The sequence below is a fragment of the Hippocampus guttulatus genome, chromosome 7 (assembly GCF_054856545.1).
Source record: "Hippocampus guttulatus isolate MCC_2025c chromosome 7, RoL_Hgut_1.0, whole genome shotgun sequence".
NCBI lineage: Eukaryota > Metazoa > Chordata > Actinopteri > Syngnathiformes > Syngnathidae > Hippocampus > Hippocampus guttulatus.
This window is the reverse complement of record NC_141267.1, coordinates 9,537,089-9,551,211: the sequence shown is the minus strand read 5'-3', so window position 1 is coordinate 9,551,211 and position 14,123 is coordinate 9,537,089. Positions and strand designations below refer to the sequence as shown.

At 40.1% G+C, this 14,123-nt stretch overlaps 1 protein-coding gene across 1 annotated transcript in view; it reads right to left on the bottom strand.

Annotated features, from left to right (window-relative positions):
- LOC147202192 (adhesion G protein-coupled receptor D2) overlaps positions 1-14,123 on the bottom strand; it is a 73,763-nt gene that overhangs the window by 33,599 nt on the left and 26,041 nt on the right. Inside the window, exon 20 of the mRNA XM_086116670.1 lies at positions 3,494-3,535. Within this exon, the coding sequence (XP_085972796.1) occupies positions 3,494-3,535 (42 nt within the window). The remainder of the gene's footprint in view (positions 1-3,493; positions 3,536-14,123) is intronic.

Below are 14,123 nucleotides of genomic sequence, written 5' to 3'. Positions count from 1 at the left end.
AAGCCGCAATTCCAGATTAGAAGGCAACTTGGCAAACAAGACACCCTAGCTTTATTTAAGGCTCGTCTTTTGAAGTAAAAATAAAGTAAACATAAATAAATAAATGCTATTGTATGTATATCCTTAAATAACATATTTCTGTACATACATACGGAACGTGTTTATTTTTATACAACAATTAACTGTCCCAAACTGAAGAACCATGCCCTTCGGGATGTGTTGTGTCAAATCTGATACATCCATACCAAATGCATTTCTAAAAGAATATTCAAGCTGTTCATATTAAAATAACATCTATCAAGTATTCCTTGTTTTAATGTTACTAAGTTAATAAAGACTTATTGTCCTCATTTAATATGGCACTATTTCATCTGTAAATCGATTACACCAGCGTGATACGATGCGGACAGAAACGATGTGCGTGTGGCTAAAAAGGCATTAATTGAAAGCCTCACATGTACATTTGAATCTTTATGTGCATGTGCCTGTGTTCATGCACAGTGTCAGCGCTGACTGTAAATTTGCAGCGGCTGAGGGCTCGCCACATGACATGCTGTTAGTGAAGCCTGACGCCATAATGCATATTCCCTAAGTCTCAAAATATATTTAAATGTATACACACAGCAAACACTTCTATTTTACATGCATTATACACTGTTGAAGAGCGACACAATGAATGAAAAAAGACTTGTGTCTGCATAGAATCAATTCAGCCAGCACCATACTGTATATTCATAAAGATCCTACTAATTTTGACATGATGCGCAACAAGTGCAAAGGCTGGAGACATTATCATCCATTATTTAATGGGGGGGAAGGACATCCCAGGGATTTCACTGATATCAAAAGCAGCCTCCTGTTGAGGCAATTACATGACACCGCTTAATGAATCATTTGACAATGAAGGGAAGGGCATTGTTGTAGATGATGCTTATGTGTTTAAGGGCTTGAGCGCACGCTCAAGGTTTCGCAATGATGCAAAGTTAAACAATTAACATATGAAAGCGGCATAGCTGACAACACCTGCCGACATCCTTGGAGCTGATGGAAATAAAAGGTCATCAAAGCGTTTTAATACAAGGTGACCACCAAGGAAAAGCTAATTGCAATGAATAATGGGAAGCTATTCTCGGGCAATTAGTGATTTATATATTAAAAAAAACAAAACAAAACATTTTGAGTACATTAGAGGCAAAGCCCATTCCATGCCAATTTTATAATGGTGGAAATCCGGCTTCATGAATTTTTCGAGATGGAGACAGTATTTCTTAGCATATCAAGTACTTTTTTTGCTTATTAATGCATTCAAGTTGCTTTATGCAGATCTAATCTGCTTCATCAACAGAAAAAGAACCGTTTTTTTGTTGTTTATATTGACTGGGGTTTTTTTTCATCAAACCAGTGAAGGTAATCTAATGTTGAAGCAGCGTGCATGCAGTTCACTGACAATTTTGATGGGAATGAATTTCACTTTTGAGGTATTTATGGATGTAGACAGATGACACGTAGGCTGACTCCAAAAGATTTTTGCTCAGAGCAAACTGATTTACACTCATATGAGCATCATTTGACATTCCTTTGCTGGCTCGTTGCGGCTACCAACGCATTTTATTGCATACTTTGAAACATTTTAGATGCTAGAGAAGGCAAATCCAAAATTTGGGAAGGGTCCTTGACATGTGTGAGGACAAATGAAAGGATACCCAACAAAATACAAAATGTTTCACAGGCATGAAAAAGGGTTTGTTTGCATTGAGCGAAACCATGAGTATTTCAATATTTTCCAACAACACAAAAGAAGTGTGCTTCTGTCTGCACGGTCATGTTCCTGTGCCCTAGCATGTGTATGGACACGTATTACAAATTGCAACAACCTTTGGGGTCAAGGATAGCCCGAGTTTTTGAAAGGGAATCTCAAAGCACTAAAAAAAAAAGCCACTTAAGCAAGAATGCATCATAGATTTATTTTACGTAGATACTGTAAGTGCGAGCCTTCCCTTGTTCTGCACTGTCACAATGCCTCACCTTTAAACTGACGGACAACTCTACGAACATCGAGAGGAAACCACACAGACGATCGAAAGAAGGCAGAGATTCACATACTTTTTTTGCGCGACCAACTGAAAGCAAACACATTTTAGAATGATAGTCGACTAATGAATGATCATTACCAACCATGACAGATATTTACATCTGGTCCAGTCACCTTTTTATTACATGTTTCAGCCTAAGATCTGAGTTAATTGAGATGTCTAATTTTGGTACTGATCACGCATAAGGTATTTGTTTTGCAAAGCAAAAATTTGATCGAAATCCTTTTTGTTTTTTTTGGGGGGGGGGGGGGTGGGAGTTCCTCACACAGGAAAAATTCACTGGCTTACTGTACACAGTACTTTTGTCAGAAACATATATGATTTTAGTTTAGTACTAAAATCGCAATAGTATTTTACAACTGTTAAGCAGGTGCAGTACTTTTTGCACATTTTTTAATTGATTTAGATTTAGGACAGCATCGCATCGAGTTAAGAAATTACACCAAAATAAAAGCCAAATAGATGTATGAAAGGTTAGTATGAACAAATTCATCGGTGCTGACTGATGTATTTATCTATTTAACTTGAAAAAAAAATGTGCCAAATAAAACTGACTCTTCTATCGGTACAAGCATATCCACTATTCTACATTCATTGTGGATAACAATGTTTAAATTTAGATAATGTTGAAGTTACCAATATCATTTGCAATGGTGCTTCCCCAAATTTGTCTGATAAAATACTTGATGTCACTTCAAAACAGAGGGTGACCATTGAAAAAATAACTAAGGCAAAATTGGTCAGTTTCTGAGTAATTAGGGGCTCCATGAACATGATTCTGATACCTGAACGTCATTGTAAGAATTTTTTGACCAAGAGTGATTTTCATGAGCTGAGTCTCACACATGAAATCGCATTTAATTCTATTGTCAGTAAGCCAGGCCTTATCTAAATGGTAATAATGCAGCGTCTCAGTATGATACGTTCTTAGTCCTTCGTTGCATGTTTTTTTCTCCATCTTATGTATGGAGACTGCCCGGGACCTCGCAAAGCACCGTCCAACGGCTTTGTCAGGATTCTAAATGGAGGGCCGTGAGTTTAAAAACTTAAAGAGGCAGTGAAATATTAGGCAATGTAGGTGAGCAATGAGTGGCTGAGAACGACGGCGTGTCAGTGTTTAATGGTCGGACTCGGATGCATATAAGTTAGTCCAAGCATGAAGGGCAGTGGGACGCTTGCGTGGAAGAGAAGTCCCCCTCCTTTCCATCTCAGAACTCCTTCCACCATCAACCGTCTCATACACACTCACCCCTACCCCCCCACCCGCAACATATATACGCGCGCACACACACTCTCCCCGCAACCCCCCGAACCGGCACAGCTTTTAACCATGGAGCCCATCAGAAACTTGTCATTTCTCTCATTCACTGCGACAGCCTTGAGACACAATGCAGACTTACCTCTGTGTTGTACACCCCATATATCAGGAAGATGAACAAGCCCTGCAAACAGACAAAGAGAGAGGGGTAATAAGATGGGAGGACAACGTAGTTACACTTGTTTTCTCTCTTCACAAAAACAAAAAAACAACAACAACAAAAAAACATTTGTTCCAATGACTGGAGTGATGAACAGTTTACAAAATGAGAAGTTGCGCTTAAAATGTGAACAGCTTCTCCAAACCGCCTTCCTTTGTATCCTCGACAATAGCAGTGTCCCTCATTCCAACCTTCTCACAAAACATTCAAACCCAAAGTAGAGCAGCATTTTTTTCCCAAGTTGTGTCAGAGATAAAAAAACCACACATACACACACACACACACACACACACACATTCATGAAGTGCAACCAGACATAATACACTTTGTATTCAAAGACATTCTAAAAGAGACAAAAACACCCTTGTGCAAAAAGAGAGCAACTCAAGCTTGTCAAAACCCTCAAGGAAAACCATTGGAGGAAAAAAGAGAATGGGAGAGGAGAAGCATAATGAAAAAAAATGTCACATGAAAGCAAATATTTCATGTTCAAAGAACTCTGTGGCTTGTACCCTGAACCCACCAATACCCTGCCTTTGAATGTATAAACTCTGCACTTTTTGGTCACAGAGAGAGTGGGTTTTTTTCTTTTTAATATTTGTACATACAAGTGTGCACATTCGCCTTCGGCCCATGTTGTAAACCTGTTGCCTGAGTGGAAATGGCGACAAACTGCCACAAAAGAAGGAACATGAAAAGGTGGGTAAAATCGGATCAAAGGTCAACAAAAAGAGTGGGTTCTTTGATAAGGTAGCCTCACAATGATCCGCATCTACAGTAGTCCATACAAATACACTTTTTGAAGAATTGTTATGGCACAACCTTAAAAATTAAATGAACAAGGTCCACTGAAAAGACATCTCAAGCCAATAATACAAAAATACCTATAGTCATTATCATTGTATCTGTAGTTTTGTAGTAGTCAGTGCAGTTCAGTCCAGGCTTAGGTATGTTTTGTTTTTTTCCCGTTCCATTATCATCATTCCACAGAAAAAAAAATGACGTCATCAAGAAATCACCGGACTGCATCGTGTCCAAATATATTTTCAAAACGTAAAAATAACTGATGATGATGATGATGATAATGACGCAGTTGGCTATGATAGTGTCAATGTCATGATTACGGTACTTTACAGGTACCGAGAGTATGCTGTATGTGATTAGCTCCCTATTTTCATGATGATTATATAATTTCACTTCTTGCAACTAATGTTCAACATGAACATTTGTATCAAAGGACAAAATCTACTGCTGCCTTTCTTTTGTTTTTCCTTTCGTTTAATAATCTAACTTGTGTTTATTGGTTTTATACTGTATATGTTTAATAAAGACCCCCCCCCCCCAAAAAAAAAACAATTCCCCTACCACGGTTAAGGACATGTCCAAATGTGTATGGTACCAAATAAGTATGATGGTGGCAACACTTTATAATGGAAGGACAAGAGACGTGTATGACGGTCTATATCAGTGTGTATCATTGTCAGTCACACTGCACATGCATAAAAACATACGTGTGCGCATGTACACAAGAACACATATTTCACACATAATGTGAAATGTGCTCCCGACTGTATTGCATTACAAGTGCAATTCCCAACTCGTTGTTTCCAGTTCATTACCATGTTTTTGATCATTGCTCGTATTTGTAATTAATCTTATGTTGTACAGTGAACAAAGTGGGAAAAGCATCCTGCGCACATTAAGAAAAGTGGCCTATTAGAGAATAATTGAGTTAAAAATAAGTGGTGGCACAACAATAATGATGAATTGTTTAAAATGTTAATTCATTAATATTCTCACCATAAACAAACACAAATAAAATGGGGGCACATTATTTAAATGTGTGTGTACGTTTCTTAACCAAGTCCTGTTTCTTTTGAACTCTTGAGCAAATGGTACATATTTATGCAAAGGATGATCACAGTTGCTTTCAAAACATTGCAATACTGCACATCAAACAACAGAGCATAAATTAATTAGCAGCTAACTAATTACGGAACAATTGTATGTTTAAAAAGTTAAATCCAGCAAACATTGTGTTTGACCAAAAACAATCATCCCCCAGGGAGTGGTGCAATGCAATGTAATGCAACACAGAAAATTACATTTCATACAACAAGAACGGATTTGCTTCTTATTGGAGTTTGATCCACTCGATTGTAAAAGCACTTGCAGGAATTCACTCAGTTGTGTGTCATGTGATGTTATCAAGGCAGGTCAAATTTATTTGTATTGTCTCAAAGGGCTTTACGAGCCCACAGTTGAAAAAGATCCATGGCACCCTCTGATCTAAACGCCCCCGAAACCGGTCCTTTTGGTTGTTGTCCTTTCAACGTATGTCCCCCTCTGACATTTTCGTGCTTTAACTGGAGACTTTTGGTGGACAAGCATTATAAGATAAGATTGTCAATGGAGTGGGAGTGGCAAATGGTGTGTGTGTGTGTGTGTGTGTGTGTGTGCGTGTGCGTGTGCGTGTGCGTGTGCGTGCGTGTGTGTTTGTATATATCGGCCCAGTGGTTAGCGCGCCGACTTCACAGTGCAGAGGTCGTGGGTTCGATCTCGGCTCCAGCCTTCCTGTGGAATTTGCATGTTTTGCCCGGGCCTGCGTGGGTTTTCTCCGGGTACTCCGGTTTCTTCCCACATTCCAAAAACATGCATGGCAGGCTGATTGAACACTCTAAATTGTCCCTCGATCTGAGTGTGAGTGCGGATGGTTGTTCGCTCTGCAATTGGCTGGCAACCGGTTCAGGGTGTCCCGCTCCTACTGTCCGAAGACGGCTGGGATAGGCTCCAGCACCACCACGACACTTAGAAGGATAAAGCGGATCGGAAAATGGATAGATGGATGGATGGATAGATAGATATAAATGAGTTGTAAAAAAAACATTTATAATGGCTACGTGCTAATCAATACAATTGAATTGTTTGACTGGACCAACTCTTCTCTTTTATGAAGCTAAAGACCTCAACCGCCAGGTGCTTTTAAAACACCCACGAAAATAAAAGGGAGCTACTTCAGCAACTTAGGCCCTAGGCTAGATTCAAACACTTGAGACACTTTTCACAAATCAGCATCCATACTTGGCCCAAAAAAAGGGGGAGGAGGGGGGCAGAGGGGATTTGCTCTTCACCTGGTAATCATTACGAAAATGAGAGACAGAGGAGGTGAAAATGCTGTGATGGAGCAAGAAATTCACACTTCTGCGCTGGGACTTGCTAATGTCTCTGACCCCTTCATGCATAAACAGTTTAATTAACATGTATACATAACTTTCACTTTAACTGCCCATGGCATGTCAAATCAAAGTATCTGTCAGTGCCGTGAAGCACCGGGTTGATGCTGTGCAGGTCCTGGGTTCATATTCACCCCTGTCTAACAGCTCCAGCTGGCCAGAGAAGCTGGCAAGACCACATGAAGCCAGACAAACAGGCAGGTAGACAGCCAGGCTGCTCTGCTGTCAATTTGATGAGATAAACACCTCCCCGTGCACGCTTTAACACCCACAACCAAGGGACAGGACATGATCGTTTTAATGGAAAGAACAAAAAGGAGGGCAAAATGCCTCCAATCAGCCTATAAAATACAACATAAATGTGAGATCATGGCTGGGCATCGGTTGTATAAGTAAAACTAATTGGAAACAAATGCTAAAGCCGTTCACTCTAATTTTCTGGGTTCTCTGTGGTGGAATCAGAACAGCCTTGGTATTTTAATGCCGTCTTTATGAGCCCCATTAGTGGCCAAATAACCAGATTTGGTCATTGAAGTAGGTGTTTGAAATGGATGGATGGAATGAATCAATCCACGACAATCAGTGAGTCATGAAATAAAATTATATAAAAACGAACCATATAGGCTACACATATTGCGCCATGAAAAAAAGTATTATTCCCACTGTAATTCAATTAATCACATATACCAAGTAAAGGTAAATTGCAATTCTTAATTGGTGATTTCATTTATTCAGTCAAATATGCAAAGCTACCTGGCTCTGTCTGGAAAAAGTAATTGCCTCCTTTAATAAATCAGGAATTACCTGTGGCTAATCACATTTTGAGAAAAGCGGAGCTCATTTTAACTGACCTCAACCAAGCCTGTTTACCTCAAGACCTGCTCAATCAAGAAATCAATTTAAATACAACCCATCTGACAAAATTAAGATGGCCAAAATATCTCAAAAAGCAGTGAAAACATTTTGTGTGTGGTAGCCAGAGAGTGAACCGAGGTGGTCATGTCCACCCATGGCCACGATGCTCCGCCCCTGGCCAGCCAACAAAAATGCCCCCAAGAGAACAGTGATGACTCTTCCAGGACGTGTCAAAGGACAACATCTTAAGAACTGCGGGCCTTCCGTGCCTCCATTCAAGTCAGTGTTCATGACTCAACAATAAGTCCGAGACGACGGATGGGTATCGTTCAGACTACTCGTCTTAATGATGCTGCTTAACTATTCAACACTTTAATAGTATTCCTAATCTGTAGTTTTTAGTTTAGAAAAACACCAGAAATCAGTTCAACTGGTTTAGTAGAGCACTTCCAAAACAACCACAGCTGCTATCCAAAGGGCCACATTTGTTGGAGAGATCCTTCTTTAGTTAGTTTTAATGTTCACCAAGGAAATTCATAAACTGTACAAATTGCACATCACTGGAAGAACTCATCACAGAATAACAGCATAGTTAAATACCACTACAGCAATGCAAGAGCTTTGACCTTATTGTACCATACGTAGGTCATTCTTTGAGAGAAACTATTAGGACAGCGGCGCGCATTCAACTCTGTTGTCACGTTGGAGTGGGACACCCCAAAGTAAGTGTGCCACTACTGGGTCTAGAGTTATAGAGGGATCACACACACACACACATACACACATACACGCTGATGCTGGTGGAAACTACATTCATTGGTGTGCGATGGCTCAGGAGAGGAGGGAGAGTTATTAGCTTAGCCCTGAACCACCTATTTAATATAGGGGCCGGCAGTGATCACTAACAGAGCCTGGCAGAGGTGACAGCTTTCGGCCCTGCTTGAGGAAATCCAATTGAAAAGCAGCCAAGAGGAACAACAAGCCCAAAACAGATGTTGCTCGCTACCAGTGACACAACTTGGGTCCTGGCGAGCCGGACGCGACAAAACACAACAGTAACTCTGACGTAAACACTGACAGACGACAGAGCATAACGCGCTAACGTAAAGTTTATGGTCGAATCCCATGACTTGAAATTAATGACGTTTACTGTACAAAGGGAGACGGGAGAACAATCCCACAGTAGACCACAAATATCTGATTCATTAAGGACTGTGATGGGTGGGTTCCTTCATCGATTGTTTGGTTTGATCATTTTATTTGCATAAAGACTTTTTGTAGCAACATAAAAAATCTATGCTATAGGAACTTTGGAAATGTACTTCCAAGCACCCAATTGAAATTTTAGCAATCCATTAATTCAATCAGTTCAATGAAATTCAATTTGAAGATGAATACACAAAGAATAAGCTAATGAATAAAAAACATTCAGCACAGAACATACATATGAAAAGATATTTAACAATCACAAGAAAAAAAAATCCTCAATGAGTACAGACCCACCAAACAATTCATTTTTTCTCACCGTTTTACTGGCAGGGCATGTCGACAAAAGTACAATGCCCTCAAAACAGTACAATACACATGCCCTCAAAACATCACAGTCTCCTTCTTTAAGATGAATTGGGCTTGACAAGGTTGTCCTTCCATCGTCATTTTTAAATTCCTTTTTGTTCCACTTCTTCTGCTACCACAAAAGAGCAATAAATGGTGGAGGTTGCGGATTGAAATGGACGAAAATCAATTGTATATCTTTATTGCCTGTCGATAACAAATGATGTTTGCCATTGCTGTAGCACTGACACAGTGTGTCATATCGATTTTACATCACGCCGACAAACGTCATTGTAGCAATAACAGATGAGCGCTCTCCTTTACTTGTGTTAATGATTAAATAAACCCGACTGATATACGGTGTGTGGAAATGAGAGTCTTATTTGGGCTCACCAAACGTTGCGCAATTATCGGGCCTGGCGAAATTGTATCGAAGTCAGCACGCACAATTATAAAAAATACAGTCGATAAAAAACAAATCCAATCTCGGTACATTCGACCTAGGGCTACAAAATTTGGGAGGCAAGTATAGCACCCCGAGCTGTTCAAAAAAGTCATTAAATTTTGCATTTCATATTTCCTTTGCCATAAAAGAAGAAATGGCTGCACATATTACAAAAAAATCCAAACTTCACATGAAAATAAAAATTTGCAACTTAAGTCACCCGTATGAGAACATTTTGTAATACTTATTGCATCACCTTGTGGCAACTAGTCTTATTTTACATTTTAATGTACTGCAACGAGCCCGTTGGCCGAATCCAATTGAAAATTTGTCAGAAAAACCTGAAGACGTTGCTCATGTCTTACAGCGTATATTGTGACCTTTCGACAAAGGGTGTGGCCAGGAAATACATGTTTAGTCCTTCATGATGTTGAAACACAAAGTTTGTGAGTTTTTGCAAAACATTGTTGCCATGGCAATGCACAGGTCGCAAATACAACACTGGCTTTTCGTGTCTAAACTCACACAAACTCATACAATTTTGCATACACATCAGGCCTGCCAAAAACAGAAAATCCACATGATTTATTGTGCCATTAAAAAGAAAAAAAGAGATCAAATTCCCATGTGACAGTGCCTCAATGTGCCAGTATCCCAACACGCCAGTACCCCAAAGTGGCCCCAGGCCGTGAGGGCCGTTCATCGCTGCTTGCAGCTCGAGTTCAATTTGTTGCTACACATGCTAACATAATTCCAAGATATTTCCACAAATTGGATTTGTTGGGAGACCAGTGGGTTTTTAGAAATGCTCCTTTGAAAAAGGCTATATTAGGCACATGTGGTAACGGGATGGAGTGGTTGCGGGGCTATTGAGTGGGAGAGAAAGCGGACTGTAAACAAGCTAGCTTTTAGACAAGACAATTTAGGGTTGGCGTGCCTTAAGCGCCAAGCATAACATAGCTGTAGAAAACTGATCCAAAGATTCTGCACATGGGTCAAAGAAAGAGTCTTTGAACTGGTGAGGCAAAGTGTTCTGCCAATGCACAGAACGTTTAATTAACAATACTAAGGTATCCAAGAAGGCATTCTGGGGCACCCCCTTGTCAAAGTGTATGTGCCTTCACTGTCAATCGCAGGGGGGTTTTAACCACTAAGTTTTCCCACTGATGGAATGGAGGAAACATTTTGAAGAGCAGGAAAACTTGGCTACAGCAGCTGGACATCATATTCTTCTGAACACATCACATGAAAACGCATTCCTTCACTGTGCGGAAGCTAGGCACGTTGGATATGAAAGAAGAGTAGGGTATTTTAAAGTTTACAATTTGAAGTAATTCATCATCTGCATTTATCTGAAGCTTTTATGTCCAAAATTATTAGAAGTGTTAATCAATGAAATGGTATTATTATATTGTAATTTCAACTGTGGTCCATTGGGCCATTCTGTCCTAACCAATTTTGGTCTTTTTTTAAAGAATTTAAAAAGACCTAAATTGATTGGGGCAGAATGGCACAATGAGCCACAATTGAAATTAAACATGTCAAAGAGGTGTGTAGACATGAAAGGAGCTGCCTGAGAGTTTGATTATATGATTGATACCAATTGGACATCATGGGTAATAGTGCGTTCCACTCTTATTCCGATTGACTGCATGTAGTACTTTTTGTATGTGCCAAATAATAGTACATTCATTAAAACATTTCAACAAACCATGAGTAGTTTGCATGGGTGTCCTAAACCTACAGAATATGACTAACAGGAGCTATATAAACCATGCTTGTGCTTGGAGGAAGCCTCACTTTATCATCTGTTTGTGCGCGTCTGCTTCTAGATACATCACTGTTTTGGGGCCATAAAAAGTGCATATTTTGCTCAAGGAACAATAGAATATTTGCCCTTGGTCTACTCCTCTGGCACAGGAGAGAAATGTGTCCTCTTATTCATATGCACACATTGGTAGGCATGAAAACAAATTTAAAATCGCCTGAATGATACTTTTTGGACACACACACACACACACACACACGCAAACACACACATACTCACCACCGTTTGAACTGAAACATAAAATTGCACCGCTGACAAGACTGTGTAGCAGTGCCCTTGACTAGCAATGACAAATGGATGCAATATGCAAAATCTGAGCAAGTTGCTTTTGGGTATCAAACGGGGGGAAAAAAAGATTGTTACATGTATTATTATGGGATGGTTTTGCTCTCCCGTCTCACAGTTGAGGTGAGGCGAGTTGAGGTTAATGACATGTGTCAAGATCACGAAGTATGGAGCTGGGAGCAGCGCAGACAAAGGAAAAGACAGAGCATCTTTCACGTTTTAAGGGTTAAACATGGTCAATGGGTGTGCCTTGTGCTTTATTATTGCATTGTACATGTGACCTTGTATTTCATGGGAACTTATTGATACATAGTTTGAGAATGGGGACATATTGAGCTCTACAAAAACTTGTAAATCTTGGCCTTACAGTCCTTTTACAGAATCGGAATAGCTTTTAATCGACAAGTTGAAAAATAATGTTAAACATCACAGTACCATAGTCTCTCCAACAACTCTCTTGGATTGATTTGGAATAACCAGAGAAGAAAAGCATTAATTTTATAATTATTCAATAGTATCGAATAAATGAAGTGCATGTCTGGTCGTATTGAGCGTCTGCTCGTCATTCTGGGAATTGGTTAAGATTTGGCATGTGTGTTTCTATATCAAGAGTCTTCTTGAAGCAGCTGTCCCTGCATCAGAGATCTGCGTGAGGGCGGGTTTGCGCGCTGCACGACCCCAGTGGCAGCATGCATCCATCATGATAAACAGGCAGACTTGGTGACTGTCACATGCAATCACACTTCACTACGGTTCGTAGGTCCTTAAAGTGAAAATGAATGGTAGTTCAATGACATGAAGACTTCATATATCTTTGTTTTTTTTCTCTCTCCCTCTCTCTCTTGTTTTGGCTATCACCGCCTTTTATTTGGAGGGAGAGACGTGTTCCCGTTTTTTCCTCAAAGCTCAGTTTAGCTATGTTTTGACAGTGTCTAAAGCCCAAAAAAGGGTGAATGAAATATTTGATGTAATTTGAATGAATTACTAAGAGGAAGGTGGGCTTGAGCTATGATCACATGGATTGAAACGAGCTGAAAATATATCCATAAAATAATGTCAGTCGTCGACAGGCCTCCGCCGAATAAGTAACAACGATTTACACTGATATTTTCACATCAGGGTTCACCTTTAACTACCTTCAAAAAAATGGGTTTGAAATGTGAAAGGAAGCTCGCGGCAAAAGTGCTCACCACTGCTTCACTGTGCTACCCAGTTTATCATTCAAATTATGTTAATGTGTTACTGGACAATGTCGAAATGAATTAACAATTTGGCTGTTAAAATGCAATGCCCCCCCCCAAAAAAAAAAACATATGACATAAAGCTATAATTTAACATGACAAGTGTTAACTGTTATAATCATCAAATTTGCAACCACTTGAAAGTCAAACGAGGATAATAATGTCAGTCCTGCAGCTGTTGCAGCTCTCTCACACCATGGCAAGGATTGCCTTTAATGTAGTAATGACTCTGAAATGACACTGTGCTTTAAAAAGAGGAGAAGAGATGATAAGTCTCTCTACCTCCCTCGCTCTCTCCCCTAACCTGGCTCAGGCACTGCTCTTGCTAGCCAAGCTGTTTGATTGGCACATGCTTTCACTTAACGAGGGATAATTACCAAGGAAAACAAGTGTGAGACCACATCTGCTCAGTGTAAAAAGAGGACCAGGCCTGGTGCAATCTGTCAGATGGGGCTTTCAGGTTGAGTGTGTGTGTGTGTGTGTGTGTGTGTGTGTGTGTGTGTGTGTGTGTGTGTGTGTGTGCGTGCGTGTGTGTGTGTGTGTGCGTGCCTGCCTGCCTGCTTGTGTGTGTGACTGAACATTTTAGCCACCTTCAGTGGCCTCTAAGTCCAATACAGACCCTACAGGATCCACCCTCCACCTCGTCTTGACAAGAAGCAGATTAATAGGAATCAGCGTGTGGCTGTAAACACTCAGTGGGAGGAGCATATATGTGTGTGCAATGATGCGCATAGGAAATGACCTAAATCATCTGAAGGGGACGATAGTAGGGGCCAATCTAGGAAGAGACCAGAGGCCATTGGAGACAACCCTCTCCATCCCAATCAGAGTCCTGCAGTGAGCTGGTGTTTCTTAACTCACATTGTGATTGTTTTATTGGCTTTCACATAATGCTTAATTGTAGCTAAATACATAAGTGGCTACTGCATGGATGTCGCATTGTGTTGGGTCGTTCAAAGGCCTCCTGAGTATACTACTTTAGTGCCAATAACCAAGGTTTGAAGTATTCTTGTGCTAAATTTGAGTACTCTTGAAAATTCATGTCTATTGTGAGATTAGAAATAATTTCATATTTAAATACACTGGTTGGAAGGCGCACGACTTTGACTCT